Source organism: Vigna umbellata, chromosome 11, assembly GCF_029865625.1.
Source record: "Vigna umbellata cultivar VRB3 chromosome 11, Vumbellata_1.0, whole genome shotgun sequence".
Taxonomy (NCBI): Eukaryota; Viridiplantae; Streptophyta; class Magnoliopsida; order Fabales; family Fabaceae; genus Vigna; species Vigna umbellata.
The window spans coordinates 30,397,221-30,418,167 of record NC_142175.1 but is presented as its reverse complement, the minus strand read 5'-3'; the positions used below and the strand labels follow the sequence as shown (position 1 = coordinate 30,418,167).

Here is a 20,947-nt window from a genome sequence, read left to right as displayed (position 1 = left end):
GTAAAAAAATATCAAATTTATACCGTTATTACGTACCAGAGTACCTAATATTTATTTTGTAGAATGTGACTATAGATAATAAAGAAACAAGAGGAAAAGCTTAAGCCTTAGAAAAATATTTAACAAGACTGAAGTGAAAAGAAACAAGAGGGAAACACACCACAAAATCTTGTAACGACAGACACAATTTGTTCTATTTTCCAGTTAAAAAACCCAGAAACATTTGAATGGCACAATATATGAAATCATGCCCCCATAATTTTTCTTTAATTCATGCATTCCCTTTGTCTCTAAGATCATGTAAGAATTTGCATTTGTCCCCAAAATAGCACCTTCCACGGGAATAATGTCTGCACACTTGATTTATCTTAAAGCTTTCTCTATTGGGGGCCATAAATGGGTGAGAATGGTTTGCATTTGCCAAAGGTATTCTATGATGAGTGCCCATTTCAGCCATGTTAGGGTGGCAGTTCACAAATCTAGGGAGGTTTTCTCTGAAATGGGGGTCTGCATAATAGTTTGCACCAGTTTCTGCTCCTCGCACACGACCAATATCAAAAGTATTCCTAAAGTCACTTGTGTGATTTCTATGCATACTGTGAACAGCAAATGATGTTCCTCCAAAAGTTGCTGCTGAATTATTTAAAATACAGTATCTTTCTTTCATCATATTGACAGATAAAACTGAATTTCGAGATGGAAATTCAGGGTTTTCTGGATTAATGACTACATTTGTTCCTTGAGGTTGATATTGTGGCCTTGTAACGTGTGAATTTGATTGACGTTGGTTCCTTGCTTCCTTTTTGGAGACCCTAAACATATAACGCAGAAAGTACATGAAATTATTTTGTAATCATAAGTAGTTAGTACACTTAACAGTGGCAGTGTAGAAGACAAAATACTTTAAATCTGAAATGAAGTACCTATTTTCCTTGGTATGTTTCCTCTTCTCCTTTTCTTGAATCCTTTCTTCTCTATCTGCCCTAGCAAGAGATCCCCTTGAGTGTTTTTCCATCAATATTTTTTGCCTTTCTGCTTCATCTTCCCATTTCTAATATTAGGGACACAGAACATATTAATCATTTAAGGAACCTTTCTCAGGGAAATGAGGAGATGGTAGCAAATGAGGAACCTGTCTCAAAGTCTTCAGCCTGTAAAGGTTTCGACCCTTAATCAGTAGGGGGTAAAGGGGAGGGAGAGGCTTTTCTCCTTTACTCCAGAGCACTTCAATCTATTTATGAAAAGGATAAGTACAAAGCATATTGTTACTGGAAAATCATAATGATAGCAGCTTAAACTATCCTGCTATCCAAGGAGAGATAATATGCATCTTCATTGGTATTTAAAAATATACTCCAAGAAAAGGAAACCATAGCTCTAAAGATTTTCTGTAGTCTGATAGACCAGTGACCAGTACCCTTGTGTAAGAGAAACATACTTTGCCGTAATGTTAGTATCCATCAAAGAAAACTATCTAAATTTATTCTCACCGTAAATGTATGCTGTTGTTTGGCAGCACCATAGCTTTCTTTCACTATGCGGCCTGCAACAATCCTTTTGCCACAAGGTGGACCACTAGCACTTCTGGATGCGATGTTAAACCTGAGAAAACCAAATCTTATAAAGAAACTGGAAGATGGCAGTAATTTAGAATTGAACTTCACCAATATCATTAATCTGTCATCTCTGAACAGTATATCCAATGACATGTATATTAGTAGCAGTAAGCATAAAAATACTGTGTTTGTCAATCTTTATGCATATATGTACGCCCTCCAAAATGATTCAGTGTATAAAATATAGCATGTAAGGTCTTTTCCATTTAAAATGAATTGAGATAGAAAAAAATATATAAAAAAGCAGCTTACATTTCATAGACATTTTGCTCAAACAAAACTACATCACCAGTGCATGCATCACCTGCACAAGCCAAAGTATTTTCAGGTTCTGAAGCATATGGATGATAAAATAAAATTAGACCAACAGAGTTTGAGGCCACATAAACTAAAAGACGATGATCGCATATCTAGAGGATGTACCTAACTGCAGAAACTGTTAAATAGATATAGAAATCAGGAAAGTAAATGATACAAACAAGAAATATATTTAATATATTAGCAATAGGGATACAGGTGAATGCTTAATATTATTAGATTTCAAAAACAGAGTACTTAATTAAAACTTTGTCTTAGAAACAAAATGTTGGAAAAAAAAACAACTGAACTCCAAATATTCTTGTGGTTCGAATTATCACAATAATCCTTTCAAACTTATGAGGAACACGATGAATCAGTTTACATATTATGTTGATCCGAACAAGTAATCTCATAGCTTTTGGAAATGCTTCATTAAAACAGCATATTTAAAAAATCACAAGAACCCACCTTTACAATTAAACACAAAGCTAGAAGACGGATACTTCTTCTCCCCACCATTTAAAATCCTGAAAATCATACAATTAAAGAATTCATACAACTTCTTTTTTTCTTTTTTTTTTTGAAAAACTGCTGGTTGAAGTGTTTCACAGAAAACGTCAATTACTCCAAGTGCTCCCTTATGCGTTCTATAAGTGTGTCCTTGTTTCCAGTTAGCCTCAGACCATTCTTCCTCAAATACAACTTGCATTCATCCACTTTCAATTTCTCCAACAATCCCTCTGCCAGCCAAAACAAATGACAAATGAAAATGTTCAATAGAAAAACGTAAACACTGCAAAAAACACGCATCATGTTTATTTCCATTTCCACTTCTACATAAGAACACGAAGGGTTTAAAAGAAAGATTTGAAAAGAGTAGCTAACGATTGTTAAAATCTTCATAGTAAAACCCAAAATGAAAAAAAAGAAAAGAAAAAAGGATTAACCTTCGATTAACTTTTGAACTTTCCCAAAATTCTCTCCATCATTTACAGATGCAGTGACCACCAACACTTCCTCACCTCGACCCTTCTCCTCGATAAAGCTGATACACCAAGCTACGACCAAATAAAGCTTAAAAGTTCAATTTTAAACAATGGAGTGCAATCGGTTCATGATTTTACCGCGCTTTTGCCTTGTGCTTAAGTGAGAGGTTTGAGAATTTGCTATGACTTTCTTCAAGCGCGTCGTAGTCGGGGTCTTCTCCCGAGTCCTCCCAGTCGGAATCGGAGTCGGATCCATCGGATTCCGTAGAGATTTCGTACAGTTCCATAGGAGAATCTTTGGTCGCCATTGGTGAATGAAAGTGTTGAGAGTTTCAGCAACTCAAAGGGAGTTGAAGAAGCTCTTGACCGTTGCAAAAGCAAGGTTTTCGATGTGTGGGATTCAAAAACAAATAAATAAATAATTGTTATTATTAATAATTAATAGTATCATAAAGAATAATTAAAAGAAAACAATACAATATATAATACCTCTTTCATTTCCTTAAAAAAGTATCTATTGAAGTTTATAGTTTATTTCTTTTATCTTCAGAATTATTCACTTGGTTTTCTTTAGGTCCCTTCTACATAAAAACAAATAACCACATCAATTTACGTTTTTTACTTAAATTGATTTTTTAATTATAAAAACAAGAAGGAATTGGGTATATATATACAAGTCAAAACACACACATGTATTCACTTTTTTTTATAGAAAATAATAAAATTATAATCATAAAAAAAATATAAATATTTTTTGATAATTTAATTATAAATAGTTTTATTTATTTTATAGATTATTTTTATTTATTTAATTTTAAAAAATATTTAAAATTTTAAAAAAATAAAATTTAAAAAATCAGTCAAATTTAAATAAAATGGTAATTAAAAATGGAAAAAAAGGTAAACACAAAAAGGATAATTCCTTTTAAGATACTGACATTTTGACACCACATTTTTTTATGATTTTTTGACATTACTATTTCTCTTCCATTCTCTCTCTTTGTTTTGGAAATACAAAAGTTAACTTTTGACAAAATCATTTTATCTTTATAAAAATAGTCAAAGATAATGGTAATGGGGTGAAATAACTTTATTTTCATATTTAAAATACATAACATTTTAAAATTTGACTATGGAATATTTTTTTTATCAATGCATACTAATTAAGTTAGAATAAAAGTGGAGAAAAAAACAGGAAAACCATATATTATATAAATAAATAATTCTTGACCGTATGTTCAATGCGTTAAGAAAAATATTTGGTTGACATTTTCAAATTTTTTTATCTATCATATTATTTATTACATTGATATTTTTGTAAAGTAAGGATTGATTTGATCCTCTTTACAGAAACTGCATCAAATGTTAAACAGTAAACAAGTTAGTGTCATATATTAAATAATAAAAGTATATTAATTAAAATTTTGAATCATTAACTTTTTTTATCTATTGTTGTCATGTATAGCTTACAAATTTTCCACATTGTTTTTTCTAATATTTAAATGTAATTTTAGTTGTCATTTCATTTTTAATAATTTTTATAATATTATATTTTAATTTTATTTTTTAACATAAACTGAAATAAATTAAAATTTACTGGTATCACTCATCCCAATTTTCACTTCTTTGCTCTTCTCCCTTATAATCCTCATTCATTTTTTTTTCTTAAAATCTGTTTTCTTTTCATTCTTTGTCATTTGTTTCTACTGTAAACCAAGTTTCTCAACATTATTGTAAAATAATGAATTTTACAAACAGATATCATCTAATTTTCTCCAAGACAAAAATTAAATAAGAATTGAGTTCTTATCTAAGAACTTAGACAAAGAACTAAAACTGAATATGTCTTAAATTCTTTCCACGCTTGTTTTTCAACTCTAGGAAATTCAAATTTGATTTGTTGTGAAATACTAGAAAATAAATAAAACTAAATATAATTAAAATACGTGATACAATGTGATTTGAAAAATGTTGTAATTAGAAGAAAAATTTATAAAATATTCTATTAGAGAAAATATTTATAAAATTAGAGAAAACATGTATATGATTTTTTAGATTATTTTGTTTCTTTATTTCTCTTTTTTAGAAGATTAGACTGGTACAAATAGAGATAAGAGAATGTAATTAATTAACATGAATGAAAACAATAAAATCATTCTCTTTTTTAAGTTGGTATTAGAACTCCCGATCTTGGGAGATCCGTTTCCGCTGCAACAATAGCCACTGTTGTCGTTGTTCGACCATCGCAGTTGTTGCAGTAGCCAATTGGGATCATTGATAAGGCAGAAAGATGTACCCAACTTTAGCGATCACAACACCGAAAATGGCTCCAGAATAGAAGCTGTCACGCGTCGCCACCGTCGACGGCGCATGTAACCCACATGCCTAGTTTCGGCGAGACCCACTCATCATCGTCACAGACAAGGTCGTCAAAGCCTCCTTAACCTTTCCATGGGCTGGTGACGCCCGTTTGGCTTTGGCCAAGATTTGAGTATATATGAGTTTTAAGTTCTACTCCTTTTCCTGGTGTAACCCACATGTCATCATCGTCTCGGATAAGGTCACCGGAGACACCTGATTGCGTTCTACGTGATGTTTGAAGTAAAAATTATTCCTTTGGGTCCTAATGATCTACCCAATATGGTGGGTGTCTATCGGTTGGATGATCAAAATTTCCTACAATGGAGCCACTATATTCGAAGTATTCTCAAGGGACGTTCAAGACTAGATCACATAGATGGAGGAGGACCAAGACCAGACGACACTCATTTTCCAATTTGGGATAATGAAGATTCACTAATTATGACTTGGATGTGGTTGTCTATGATTCCTGAGATAAGTAGAAATTATATGTTACATTCTTCTGCCAAAGAAATATGGGATGATTTATAGATTACTTTTTAATTAAAAAAGGATTTTACTGCATGATATTTAATACAAAACATGACTCCCTTTCCATATTAGAATATGACAAAATCTTGAATGGACTTTGGATTAAATTAAATGAAACCAAACAATAAAGATATGTAAAACAGACATTGTCGTACTTGTTGAAGTTGTGGAAAAAGGAAGAATCTTTAGATTTCTTCATGGCTTGAATCATGAGTACAACCCAATCCGGGTACAAATCTTAGGAAGAGAAAAATTACCATCCCTATCAGAAGTTTTTTTATGGTAAGAGGAGAAGAAACTCGGAGAATTGTCATGCTTGATGGGGGACCTCCAACACAGGCTCTGCCATGACAACTGGAAAGGGAGTCCATAAAGGAACAAATGCTGGAGGAAAGTCGTTTGAAAAAGGTACTCATGGGATCTATTGTTCATATTGTAGAAGATTTGAACACACCAAGGAAACATGTTTCAAACTCCATGGAAGAAAGAATGTTCTCGAACGCATGGGAAACAACAAAAGGTCTACTCAAAGATGGGTAAATCATACTACCTCAAAACACGAAACCATCAATCTATCTAGTCCTTCACAATCTAGTCCTTCACCATCACCGAATCTTGATATGAAAGCTTATAAGGAGGAAATCGAGCGCTTGAAAGCAATGGTTGAATCAATGAGTAAGCCCTCTCGATCATGTATTCTTCCATGAAAGGTAAGATTTGCCTCAATATTGTTGGTCATGTGTTTTAAGGTATTTGAATCCTTTATTCAGGAGCAACTGATCATATGAAACTTTATTACAGTTGTGAATGGTCAGGGTATACCCATATGCGGCTCTGGGAATATAATTTTGGATTCATTTATTGTATTAAAGGATGTTTTACATGTTCTTAAATTAGCAAATAGTCTTATCTATGTGCAAAAACTCACAAAGGATTTCAATATTTTAGTAACATTTTTTTCAACTTATGCGTTTTTCAGGACCTTGCCACGGGAAAGACGATTTTAACTTCTAAGGAGCAAAGTGGGTTATATCTTTTGGAGTTTGATGATTAAAGCAACACAAAAATCATAAGTCAACAATCTATATCTGAGACGTGGACAAATTGCCAAATATGGTTACATCATTAAAGGCTTGAGCATCCTTTCATTTAATCTTATCAAGTCCTTATTACTCCATTTGTTTACCAAGGAGTATGTTGACTCTTTTAATTGTGATATTTATCAGTTGTCAAAACACATTGTTGCATCTTATCTTATTAGTAATAAAAAGAGTACTTTTCCATTTGATTTAATTCACTTTGATGTTTGGGGTCCTGTCATAGAATCTATTTCCTGAGGCAAATGATTTGTTACATTTATTAATGATTGTAGTCATGTCACGTGGACATACCTTATGAAAAATAAATCAGAAGTTTTTCAAATTTTTGTTAATTTTTTCCATCTTGTCCAAAATCAATTTGAAAAAATATCAAAAGAATAAGGTTTGATAATAGTACTGAATATGTTCATCATGAATTTCTAATTTTTTTTGTCTCATAATGGTATTCTTCATAATTTAACATATGTAAACACCCGTCAATAAAATGGGATTGTAGAAAGAAAGAATCGTCATCTTCTTGAAGTAACTAGAGATCTTTTTTTTTTCAAATGTCGGTTTCAAAAAATTACTAGGGAGAAGATGTGTTAATTGCCACATATATCATCAATAGGTTACCCACTCGTATCTTAACTGATATTAGTCTTATAAAGTCTCTATTGTCTTTTGTTCCTTCTTCTCCCCTAATAACGAGTCTACCTAGTCGAGTCTTTGAATGAATTATTTTTGTTTACTCTCATCATCCTAACCATAGTAAATTAGATCTTAGAGCTCTTAAATATATCTTCATTGGGTATCCTTCTAATAGAAAGGGTACAAATGTTATCATCTTAGAGTCGTCGCGTCTTTATCACCATGGATGCCACCTTTCATGAAACACAATCCTTTTATGTCAGCCCGCCACTTTAGGAAGAGAAAACACTTAAAGTGGATGAACTCTCCTTCTTGTCATTACCATGTTTGTCTTAGCAAGATGCCCAAGATCTAAGCAATAAAACTACCATAGTCCACAGTGAGGAAGAAGACAATTTTTTTGACAAAAAATATGAAAGAAGAAAACAATCCACTTCGACTCTCTAGTGAGAAAAAAATGTCTAATATGGAGGTGAGGATCCTGAATATATTAGTGAGGAGGAGGTAAGTATTATTGATGATTTACTCGTTGCATTGAGAAAGGAAACAAGACCATGTGCTAAATATCCTATTTCTCATTATGTTTTCACCAACAATATCTATGATAAGCATAAAAGCACTATTGCTGCCATTGATGCCACAAAAATGCCTACCTCAATCCAGGAGGCCATGAAACTTGAACATTCATGAAAGAAGAGATGAATGCATTAGAAAGAAATTCAACTTGGAAGATTATTGATAAGCCAAGAGACAAGAAGATAGTAGGATGTAAATGAATATTCACAGTGAAACATAAGATAGATGGGACAATAGAAAGATATAAAGCTAGATTAGTGGCAAAAGGATATACCCAAACTTATGGGATTGATTATGAGGAGACATTTGCCGTTTCAAAGCTAGACAATAAAACCGTTTCAAAACAATTGTTCACTTTGGTGTTTTTAAACAATCGAATGTAGTGTGGGATACATTCTTGTTTGTTTCCTTCCCACTTTCAAAATCTTTAATGATAATTATTTGTTGTTTTAAACAAAAATCTTACAAGAATTCATTGAAATAACAGTGCTGTAACACAGTTAAAAAAAATATACTGGTAACATACTACTCATTATCATTGTACTAGCTGTATATAAAAAGCAAATCTAATTCGGTGGCTCAGATGGAAACAATACATCGAAGAGGTAGTATATTTAATCCATTAACACAATAATCCTGAAAATAATTGATAAGTATAAAGAAGAAATTCCTATATGGATCCCCAAGGGGATATAGTTTTCTCATATCCTGACTCCTTACTATAAAAAGTTAAGGGTTCCTGTTTCAGAAAGACTGATCCAGTCATGCTTAGATGTCAGAGAGGATATAGTCTTTTTTTTTTTCTAAACCAAAGTTGTCCAGAAAAAGTAGACATCATCTCATGCATCCAGGTTTTCCACCAATCTGTTCAAAATCTGGATTAACAAGGGAGAAGCCACAGTAACGCAATCCAGGATTTAAATGTCAGACACTGAGCTCGATCACCATATTTTATTTTTGATCCAGAAAAGTACGAAGACAACTCCAAAAACAATAGCAACAGGGGCCCACTTCCGAATCAGAGCCTACAGTAAATATTTTATTTTAAATTATTTATCCATGATACAGAATATAACTAGAATCCAAACATAAGCAAGAAGCTTCAAAGCTAATCATTACTTCAACCATCAACTTATTCTCAACTTATTCTCAACTTATTCTCAATTTATTCTCAACTTATTCTCAACTTATTCTCAACTTATTCTCAACTTATTCTCAACTTATTCTAGATACTAGAAGGCCAACATTTTGCATTAAAGGAGGCATGCAAATATTGCAAAACATCATGGGGATTTCATAGAAATGGTAAAACTGTTCTAGGGTGTCCATCTACATTTGATATTGATTCGTACCATAACCCAAATACAGTGATATAGGAATATAACCCAAATACAGTGATATAGGAATATCTCTAACTTGCATTTCAAAACCCCAAGAAACTCATTATATTAACCTATACAGATTCTGCGGCTGTTTATGAAGTTAAAAAAATAAAACCATCAAATGATCCAATATAATTTTCTGTTTGACAACCAAATGCTACAAAATAACCACAGGTTACACAAATTAAAACCAGCTCTTAAAAAACTTACATTTCAAAGTTAATGCAAGTGAAACATTTAAAAAAAAAACACACAAAAACGGCGTACAGCCCCAGCACATAGAACAATGTTACTCTGTTTTCCAGTTAATGAAAATATTTATACAAAAAAAGTAAATGAAGTGTGTATCACGTTTCCAATCTGCGCCATTGTATTTTAGTAAAAGCCAATAGAAAATGTCTTAATTCTAATATTGTAAGCTTCTTCTGTCTAAATTATAGAAGCAGTTCCTAGAACAAAACAATTTTTCAATTACAGTAATATATATCAGAGGTCAAAACCATATTCACATGGTAAAATATAATCATGAAGGAAAACTGAAAATGACTAACCTGCCTATTTAAATCTCTAGCCTTATCAGCATATATGCGAGATTCTGATGATAAGCGACTAGACATTTGACTGACCTCTGCAAATTAGAATTTAAAATCAAATGTAGAACATAAATTCCATAAAATAAACCAAATCATAAATACAAAAAAGAAACTGTATTAAAAATGGAAATAAAGATCATCTATCAGAATAATAGAGATGGAAGTGTGAACATTGGTACATCATCTTTATCTCTTTTCACGTCAATCTGATGTAAACCTTAACCAAGTTTACTACTAATCCTAAGACCCATAGTTATCAATCTCGGATAGTTTTTACATAGCCTGCAAATTCTGAAAACCCTAAAGTAGGATAGCAGCAAGGGCTACAAGAAAACTACACAATGTAAAACTTTAAAGTATAAGTGTGTGGGTCTTTACTCAACCTGGTCCTTTATACCCCAATTCAAAACTTCACATTCACACTTGCACTTTAGCAAAGTTTCAGACACTATTATGTTTCTGAAGCAAATGCATTAAAAAATGAGAGAAGTCACAATTTGTTTTTCAGGAGTAAAAAATGTTTTGGAACCCAATACAATTGTAGCACCACTATAGCTCAGTACCACACAAGATGGCACTACAGAAAGCTTTTTTGCTATTTGAATCCCATAACAATCAAGCACCATTCCACTCTGCTACTATGCCAAAGCACACTAATGACATCTGTTTCTAAGATGACGTTTATGAATGTATGTCTTAGAATAAGTGCTAATTCCACCATCTTAAAATTTGGGTTTGTATTGAACCCAAGCTCACAAAAACCAACTTATAAAGTGAGAATTGACCACATTAATAGATTGTATTTTATTCATATCTCTAGTTGATGTGAGAGCTTTAACATTGTCAATCACTCTAATATCAAGGGGGAAAAGGTACCATTTTAGTGCTCCAAAGCATGTTTTATCTCTTTAAATAAATAAATGAATTTATAAAGAAAATCAGGAAAAGCCAACTACAATGGATGCATATATAATAGACGCCTCAGTTTCTATATTATACTCAAATCAATGAAGCTCATTCCTGCAAATTTACTGTTGCATTCCAAGCAATCAGGAGACAAAAATGATAAAACTAAAATTATTCAGATATTCCAAAAATCTTACGGTCCAACTGTTCACCAACACCAAGAACTTCCTGCACATTACGAGTCATTATCTGGTGGACTTCGTATAGTTCGTCATTCAATTTAGCAATATTGCGCTGAGTATGGGTATCCTGGTAAAGTTTCTTTGTCTTCTGCATAAATGTATCTTTTAAACAATTAAAAGGAAAAGAAAAAAAGGTAGATTAAGAGCCAGTAGAAAAGAACAAAAATGCTAAAAATGATAATGACGGATAGAAAGTGATATCTACCAAATTTAATGAAGGCATAAGGTCGGGCAGCAGTTTCAATTTGTGACCCATTAACACGCTCAAACTCATTCCTGAGCTCTTCAAGATACTGAAAGGCTAGTTTCTTAGGGTATGCACGGTCACACATTGTCAAGTAACAGACCCGTCCTTCTATAATATAACTAATTCTCTGTCAAGGTCATTTTAGGCTGTGAAACTCTTTCAAATAAAGTTAAAGCATGTTATTTAAAAGTGAAACTAACATAAAATATGATAAATCTCAGGAAAAGTTTAAGTCAAGGAAATAACTAATGATCTAGATAAGGAAGCATGGTTGTGGATTGACAAGATAGCATCCCAAGTTTCACATGCATATAATATATACAAGAACCATCAGAATCATAATTCAAGAGAAGGGAAATATGTGCCAAAACACAAAAAAACACAGACCTTACTAATGTCCAAAACCCATAGATTTACTGAAACAGCAATAAAAATAAGCACATGAACAACTAAAGTAATATACAAGCATCTTGTGTCTAGCAATGAGATATCTTCCATTAACTTGAAGAAAACAGCACACAAACAATATCAAAATATAGACAGCTCAACAATTTTAATAATTAAACATCACTCATTAACTGAAAATAATCTCTAAATCGTGACATTAAACAAACTTAAATTAAAAAAACATAAATAATACACCATAAGATCCAAAAATAATAAGGTAGTCTAAAATTATAAAGACAATGAGGAAGAGATCATAGAATTAGTGAGAGAAGGCAAAGAAGAGACTGAGTTTGAACCAGCAGGATGTTCACAAGTTTGCACTATGTACAGCCAAGGGGGGTGGCAGCAGCATTCTGGTGAGACAGTTGCAGTTGAAAGTGGCAGGAGAAGTTTAAAGATGAAGTGAGAATGTCAAAGTCCAATGGTAGATGACAAATGAAGAGAAAAGGGTAGTTAGCGATTTTAAAAACTGGGTCAAAGGGATTTGACTTGGAAATCTGGGTTCACTCTGCCTCGGTAGGGATTGATAATCCCACACGTTCATGATGAAGATCACAATCCCACCCCGACCTGCATGCTGATGATCCCATGAACGATTCCACATGCAAAGGACCCCCTAAACTCATAGGATTGTAACAATCCTCTGATTTAACTAAAACTTTTAATAACAGATTATTACACACAGTTGTAATTCCTGAATAGTGACCTGAAGAGGCTGACCCACAAAATACTTTAGTGGACAGCAAGATGGCTGGAAACTCAACTATAGCACCATGGGTGGGCTAGAAACACGACTGGGAGCTGTGGGTCAGATGATTTGCTTCAAAGAGATAAGGGAGCAAGACCAATAGCATTGGAAGGGAGTGAAAGTGGGAGAATTGTGACGTAACAGGGTTCATCAAGGCAACCTATAACGACATGCTCTGTAGCACTGCTACAGTGGTTCTGTAGCACAAGATTGACCACTTAGATTAGGCATTGTACAATACACTAAGTAGGATAATCAAGCAATTCTTATTTGACTACCACGAATATATTATGCAATAACTATGATTCCATAAGGATACTGAAAAACGTAAGGTCCAGTTTCAACTGACATCCTTGATGCTTCATAATGTCCTCTTGAGAGATTCTTAAACAAAGCCTTGACTTGTTGTTTGTAAAATTCTGCATCTTTAAGATCACGACCATCATCCAGTCCTTCAGCTAGCGGAAGACCATCAGTAACACGGGCAATCATAGTCAACTTCACCATGTTTCTTTGCAACCAACCCAAAATACACTGCAATAACAAAAAAAAAAGAGACAGACAAATCGAAGTTAAACAGATTCAAGCAGATAAAAATAAAAATCACAAAAGAAAATTACACAAACAATATTTACATTCCCATGATTCCATACTATATATGTCACTAAAAATTTATTAAATAATTAAAGAGTAAAACCCTCATTCATACACTGCCACCAAGCATCCACAAAGGCCTGCTGACACTACAGCATTAAACAAAGTTTGATCCGTCAACACAAATAACCAAATCAACCCAACTTTACAATCCAACAATTTGCTCTTTCTTCTCTCGATAGAAACTCGCAGTTCCAAACATACTCTTCAAATTGCAAAACATTAAACAAAAAATGGCATAACTAACACGTCTTTAAAAAAAATGAAAAAACGCGTATAGTTCAACAATGAAGTGATTGCGGTCTAAACTAAACAAAATTCATGGGAAAGCCCATGCATGGCACACGATGTAGCAGCTCATATGACCAATTCAGCTAATACCTCGTTATTGCAATTAGGATTTACGAATTAGATCTGACAAATCGCAATAGAAAAACAATAAACAAACGGCAAGTAAACCTCATATACGTCAAACAGATCTTGCACGCTTAGATCATCTAATTTATTCTTAGGCAGAAAACAACGACATTAGGTTTTTTGTTCTTATTTCAATTTCCGAAAGGAGAAGAAAAGTAACGAATAATCATTGATTGAAGTAAAAGGAAGGGACAATGGGAGAGAAACCTGAATGGCGATGAGAGGGTGGCCGGAGCTGCCGCGGAAAACGGCGGCGTGGATAGTCCAGCCGAGTCGATCGATGAACAGAGGATTGAAATTGGAATGAAATGAAAATGGTGTTAGAAATTTCGGCAAATGCCACGTCGTTTTAAATCAAAAGGAAAAGACAACAACACAGTTGGCCGTAATGAGCAGTTTAAATTCAATTTTAACTTTGAGTAAAATAAATAATTGAAGCTGTCGATAATTTTTTATAGTGACTTTTTAATTTTTTTCTTTAAATATTTTAAAACTAAAAATATACCATTATTTCCGATAAAATTAAGTTGAATTTTACATTTAATTTTTTGGTTTGGATGGAATAACATTTTGTTTTTATAATTGTAATATCTTAATTTAATTTTATAATAATTAATGTCCTTTCTATTAATATTTTAACAGGCATGATATTTTTAAATGGAATATTAAAATTTTGATCAGAATAATGTGCTCTAAATATTTATATCTAATGCTTATAAAGATTTTATAATTTTAGGACTGTAACTGAAAGAGTTATAAAACTTATATCTTTATTTCTACTGAAATAGATAAATAAATGAATATATATATATATATATATATATATATATATATATATATATATATATATATATAAACCAATGAAATATATTTTAATTATTTTAATTTTAGAAGTATATTACAAATAAATTTTTAATTTTATAAAAAATTTAAGAATATATATTTATTGTGTAAAATATACGAGAGAGCATCGTGAGAAGAAGAGATTAGAGAAAACAATTACGCATTAGATAATTATCCAAATTAAGTAAAAAAAATAACTAGTTTAAAAATGTCACCCTTTTATTAGTAAATTGGCATAGCATATATTAATAACATATTTAATGAATCAGTGATAATATTTATAATTAGTTTGTCCAATTTAATTAGTTTGTCATTATTATTATCATTATTATTATTGTTATTATTATTATTATCACTATTATTCTTATTATTGTCATTAAAAACTAACCAGTGATAATATTTATAATTAGTTTGTCCAATTTAATTAATTATAATTATCAAATATTCTAATAATGTTTATGTCGGAGCTCCGACATCACTATGTTTTTTTTCTTTTTCTTAATCTTTTTATTTTGAATAAAATTTGTTCATGTTTTTAAGTATTCTTATTTCATAAATTTCCTTACCTAAATATTTTCTTGGAATATTTTAGCAAGTTATAATTTTCATTTTCACAATAAGGGTTTTCTGTTAAGGAACCTAGGATCTTTTTTCATAGATTTTGTATTATTCTCATTCTTAATAGATTAAAATTGTTGTTCTATTATAATAATAAATTTATAAAAAAAATATTAAAAATAGTAAGTATAAAAATGAAGCTGCCTAGAATGAATAAAGTATCAAAACTTCCAGTAATTTTTACTCTTTCCTTTTCTTTTCTACTCTCTCACTTTTCATCCGACCTTCCAAACAACATTTAGAGAAATAATTACACAAGCTAATACAAATTATTTAAATACTATTAATAATTTACTTTGTTCTTTCAGTTTTATTTCATAATAAAACCTAGTTAAAAAAACTTTAGATTTAATAAATTAAATTTTAGTTATTGTAATTTAGTCCTCCAATTGATTTAAATAAACCGTTTTAATCTAACATTAATATATCATCCAACAAAAAACTGTGTTTATAAAGGTTATTGTTAAACACTTCTGGTATTAATTAACAATTACTATTGATGAACTCTTTTACATTTTTTATTATTATTCAAAGCACGTTAACAAAGAAATGTCGATGGGTTTAAAATGACAACAAACGTTTTAACAATAGACCAAACTGTTTAGCATTAGAAAATTAAAGGATCAAATATATAATTAAACTTTATAGGATTAGAATTATACATTCACAACACAATAAGAACAAAAATTACATATAAGTCATGTTTTTATTTTAAACATTTATGAATCTTTTTCAATTGAAGGTTTCCATTTCTTACCTCTCATGTATATTATTTAAATAATAATTGGATGATACACTTTTACATTGATTTGATACACAGAATAAAATGGTTATAAAAAAAAGTAATTTTTTATATTTTTTCAAAAAAGAAGAGAGCAACAAAATATTAAAGAGTAATGTAAAATGAAGATAAATTTTATGTGTCAGAGAATCATTTCTCGTATTATTTCATCCTAAAGTGAACTCTGTACTTAAGAATTCATGTGTAGCAAGGTGTAAGTGGGTGGGTCTGTCACATTGTAGGGCTGCTAATTTTTGTTGGCATTTGGTAACATCTCACTTTACCTTTCAACTAAGCACTCACAAAACTCTTATTTGGTTGCCAAACTTCAACAGTACATGAACAAAACTATGATGATTAGCTTGATGAGATAATATAAACTTCTTTTATTAGCATAAGAAAACACAAGTTGAACAACCCTGGTCACCAACAAAAATGGTTAACAACCAATGCATATGAGTCATGTCAAACTTAACTCCACTAAGTTATATAAGTTTCTGCTTATAAAATGCAACCTAAACATGTGTATCACATTACTAAGCAAACTCCTATTCCTAGAGAAGTAAGTAACATGTTTCCATATTCTCAATTCAACTCTCTGAGCCCATATGTGTGACAAGAAAGAAGACAGAGATTGAATTATGCTGGAGAAGCAGGACACATGCTTGATTTGTGGAAGTGTTGAGCTTGTGTCCTGCTTTTCCAGCATGAATTCTTTCTCTGGGTAACGTTGTTATACAAAACAATTTGTAAGCCACAAGGTAAGCTTTTCCACCTGCTATGTGTACATGTATTAAGATTCCAAAAGGAAACAAAGTTTTCAGGAAATCATGTTACAACTAAACTTCATTTGAACAAGTCCAAATTCTCTCTTGAGTGTTTTTTAATGTTGTCCTCTGCTAAACATTAAAAACACTGATATTGGTATTTTAAAACATCAAAATCAGTATGTATCAGTGTATTTTAAAGACAATAGAAAGGAACAACACAGAAAAACTCAACAGAGAATCTGAATTTCATTTGAACGCCGTTCAAAGGGTGGTCTTTATTGTCATATCATGTAACATTACATTTTGAAAAATCTGTTGGCCAAGCTTCCATTAACCATGTCTGTCTCAACCACACAAGATAATTTAACTTATAAATAGCTTTAAATAGAATATAAGCTTTAAAACGCATCATTATCCAATAATCAAGCTCGATTTTCCAAAGCAAATGCAGCAGAATCAACATGTAGGAGCAAACAAGAATACACTTTTTGCTTCAATCTGTCAACAGTTTCCAACAGCTCTTCATTTTCCATGTTTGAAGTGTTTCTCAGTTTCTCCAACCATTCATTTGCTTGCTTAAGGAGTGACAATGTGAGAGCTATATGATTGGCATGATTCATTTTCTTCCCCGCAGGGTCCTTACTCGTCTTTCCTCTCTTCTCTTGGGAGCTTATGGAAAACCAGACATCCAATGTTTTTTCCAAGTATTTCAAAAACCATGATTTTGTTTCAATCAAAAGGACTTCTCTCAGTTCGTTTATCTCTTTTAGACCATTTACTGTGGCCCATTCGTGTTTCTCAGTGTCGGATAAATCTGGTGAGTATTTTGGAGACTTTGATGAAATTTTCCCAGGCATTAAAACTGATTTCTTGTCATTTTTGTCTGTTTCTGAAGGAGAAGAAGTTTTATATAGATGATGTAATTTATCTGTGTGTGGAACTGTACTTGTACCATTTGACTGGTTGATGAGTTCTTGGAAGGAAAAAAACTTGTTCAGTGTGACATGAGGATTCTCTGAGGCAGCTGAGCTGCAGATGTTGGCAAACATACTGAAAAGGAAAGAGAAGTAAATAATTGAAGAATCTAAATGGAAAAAATGTTATCCTTGTATTTGACACCATTTTTTAAAAGTTAATCCAATGAAAAAGCTTTACACTTTAATCCCTACATAAAAATAGTTATTACAAGTCAGTTTGAGTGTCTGCTAAAATAACATCTTTAAATTTAGTAATATAGAAACAAATTTTAAAATTTCCCAAGTAACTAAACTTTGACTGAATAATTTGACAATATAATACAAATGAATAACGTACCTTAACAACTTGGCAAGGACTGCAGTAGCTGTAACTTCTTTCTGAGCTTCTACAGCAACCATGGAGGCTAGATGTTTCCTTCTGAGCAATTCCTAGTAAAATGAGGAAATTTGTATGATTGCCATCAAAAATTCATGAAATTGCTGAGATAACTTTGCTTTACTCAAAAAAGACACATGAGATGCAATTTGATCTAATCTGTTAAACACAATAATAATAATAATAATAATAATAATAATATGCAGTGTTATAAATACTTATGGTAGTGTTCTCTAAATAGTTTTGGAGTTTCACTTCAATAATATTTGGTGGAATCCTTTATTACATAGATTACTGAGATGAAACTCCAATTTGATTACAGAACAAGATCAACAAATTGCATCTATGTTTTATGGTAACATCTGTCATTCAAAGGAGGGATTAAATTGCAATGTACCTTTCCAGGACTCAAAAGTTTGTCTGGCAGAGAGGACCATGGAATTGCCTCTGTGCTCCAGCTTTTATCTTCACTGCTTGGCAAAATATTCAAGTTTGTAGTTTCCACTTTAGCAGAATTATGTTTGATAGATATGCGCTTAGAAGGTGACATGGCAGTCTCCTGGATGTTAGATTGAGCAACCCTCTGCCTTGGTGAAGATGTTTCAAGTAGTAGAGTACGAGTTGTATTCACTGAGAGTGTCTGTGATGCTAAAACTAATCATTCTCAATCTCTTAATTTTCATTATTACCTATTTAGCATGTAACACAGCATACAATTCAACACTAAACTTGTTACCAGGTATTGGTGGTTACGTAGTTAAGATAAGGAACTTGTTTTCTAACAAAATTGGAATTTGTCACTGTTCCAAACTTTGATATATTTTAGTTCTTAAACTTTAAAATGAATGGATATAGGCTACCTAATCCAAGGATGGTAATATTTTTTAATTGTTAAATGGTGTTTCAGGCTAACATTTGATATGAAAGTTGTAAACAACTCAAAACATAAGCCAGAAACGTCATTTGACATATCAACAAAATTTAACGCAGTTAGATTAATAAGAATATATTTATTCTTTGGGAGAAGGACAAATTTTAATTTCGTGTCAAAATTTAAAAACTAAAAATATATTTAATCCTAAGTTAAATAAATTATTCATTGTATGGGGTAGTTATAGTTGTTCCCATGCTGCTTTCAAATATTGGGCATACTATAACTCTATAGAAAGGCCAAATACTTAATCCATATATTCTTGAGCCTTAAAAAGTGCCTATCAAAGACAAGAATCATACCTGACCTGTAATTTTTGCAGTTTTACTTTTGCAGATCCCACCTTCTTACTACTGTCTACATCATTCTGAAAATCATTTCCTTTTCTTTCTTCAGTAGCATCATGAACATTCACGTTTGAGGTTGAACTTCTAACACCCCGCATGTACCTGGATGCAACAGCAGATTTTTCCTCTTTAATAACAATTTTCTGCCATGGACTTCTGCTTTCTTTGACAGAGTTCATGGATTTTGAACGAATAATTCTATGATGATTATCAGATTGCACAGGACCCTCTGATGGCTCTAACATTTGCATTAAATCCTTAGGATTTCCAATAAAAGGGTGCCGGCCAGGAACCGCTGTAACATCAACAAGAATAGGAACTGGTGTTCCAGCTTCTATCCTATCCGCATAAAAAAATTGTCCAAGCTGCAACTTGTTGCTCAAGATAAGCTCGTTATCTTCCTTTGAGAGTGAAACATAAGTTGAATGAGAAGAGTCAGAGACTTTGAGGAAGAAACCTTGGTTAGGCCATAATTCAGACCCAGTTATTGCAGGCACAATGCTGACCACTTGCAGAAGGACTGATCTATATTCTCCATTAACTTTCACATTAGAATCCATACTCTGGAGAAGCTTCAGCAGAACCCCAGGAATGAGGGATGCCATGCCTCTTCACTTTCTTCTGTTTTATGTATTATATTATTCAGGGGGTCAACAAATTTGCACGTCTGCTATTTTCAATGCAAGGAGCTGCACACCAAGTAAAATTAATACATTTTGGTAGATCCTTCCGTAATTCTGTACAAATGGACTTACTTTTTATGAGTCCTAACTCCTAAGCCTATTTAAGGTGTAAAATGCAAGCAATTTTTGAGTTTTCTAATCCCCTGACATGCCAAAATATTGTGCAAAGATGTAGCTAACTGGAATAGTTAATCGTTTGATGTGATATCCAAAAAAGGAAGTTAAGCAGCAAGACTTGAACTTTCTTGATAGATAAAAAATAAGCCAAGAAACATTGGAAAAAGTTTAACATATAGATAACATATACAGCAGTGTGTTTGCATGTGAATTTGTATGTATGTGTTTGCATATGTATATATATCATGTTACCTAATTCAGATTTGAAGCATGAAGTGACAAGAGAAGTGTGCAACAGAAGAATCAAAGAGGGTTGTAAGAAATTCTGCAGACCAGAAAGGACAAACTGCAATAGTAGGCTTCCAAAAAATAATGCTTCTGATTGCTTTTCCAGAGGATTAACCAAGATTATATAAATATCTTTTATTGAAGGCACGTTAGCATCATATTCTCTTGGTTTGAAAACTATGGAACAACAACACCCTTGAGCGTGGGAAATATGAAGCACTTTTTGTGAGACATGAAATGATAAATCAGTTCCTTTACCAAAGAATTATGCCTGCTAACCCTGTTAGCAATTTAATGAATATTATAGAATACATGATGTTGGTGGGGCTCAATCTGGTCATATGTCGTTTTTAGTTAGAGCCAATGTAACCACTGAAAGATTTAAGGATACCCTCGTGCCCATTTATTGTGGCTGGTCTTACTTGAATCATTATTAGCCTCCTCCATATTGAGCATGCATTTGCATTTGCATATGCATAA

General features: G+C 32.1%; 3 protein-coding genes across 3 annotated transcripts; all 3 read right to left on the bottom strand.

Annotated features, from left to right (window-relative positions):
• Window positions 1–82: 82 nt before the first annotated feature.
• LOC124831811 (uncharacterized) lies at window positions 83–3,272 on the bottom strand. Its single transcript, XM_088102377.1, has 9 exons — window positions 3,041–3,272; window positions 2,864–2,961; window positions 2,542–2,656; window positions 2,385–2,443; window positions 1,869–1,920; window positions 1,491–1,602; window positions 1,133–1,231; window positions 924–1,051; window positions 83–812 (listed from the first exon to the last, which is right to left on the bottom strand). Exons 1-9 carry the CDS (start codon window positions 3,208–3,210, stop codon window positions 272–274), a joined length of 1,374 nt encoding a protein of 457 aa, XP_087958503.1. The 5' UTR covers window positions 3,211–3,272; the 3' UTR covers window positions 83–271.
• Window positions 3,273–8,612: 5,340 nt separating this feature from the next.
• LOC148191509 (25.3 kDa vesicle transport protein SEC22-1) lies at window positions 8,613–14,103 on the bottom strand. The gene is made up of 6 exons (XM_088102438.1): window positions 13,944–14,103; window positions 12,985–13,199; window positions 11,429–11,589; window positions 11,179–11,325; window positions 10,034–10,110; window positions 8,613–9,125 (listed from the first exon to the last, which is right to left on the bottom strand). The coding sequence occupies exons 2-6, from the start codon at window positions 13,170–13,172 to the stop codon at window positions 9,042–9,044; spliced, it is 657 nt and encodes a 218-aa protein (XP_087958564.1). The 5' UTR covers window positions 13,173–13,199; window positions 13,944–14,103; the 3' UTR covers window positions 8,613–9,041.
• A 2,635-nt stretch (window positions 14,104–16,738) lies between these two features.
• Window positions 16,739–20,703, bottom strand: LOC148191508 (protein CORTICAL MICROTUBULE DISORDERING 1-like). Its single transcript, XM_088102375.1, has 5 exons — window positions 20,432–20,703; window positions 19,340–20,068; window positions 18,499–18,741; window positions 18,063–18,154; window positions 16,739–17,798 (listed from the first exon to the last, which is right to left on the bottom strand). The coding sequence occupies exons 2-5, from the start codon at window positions 19,982–19,984 to the stop codon at window positions 17,171–17,173; spliced, it is 1,608 nt and encodes a 535-aa protein (XP_087958501.1). The 5' UTR covers window positions 19,985–20,068; window positions 20,432–20,703; the 3' UTR covers window positions 16,739–17,170.
• Window positions 20,704–20,947: the final 244 nt, after the last annotated feature.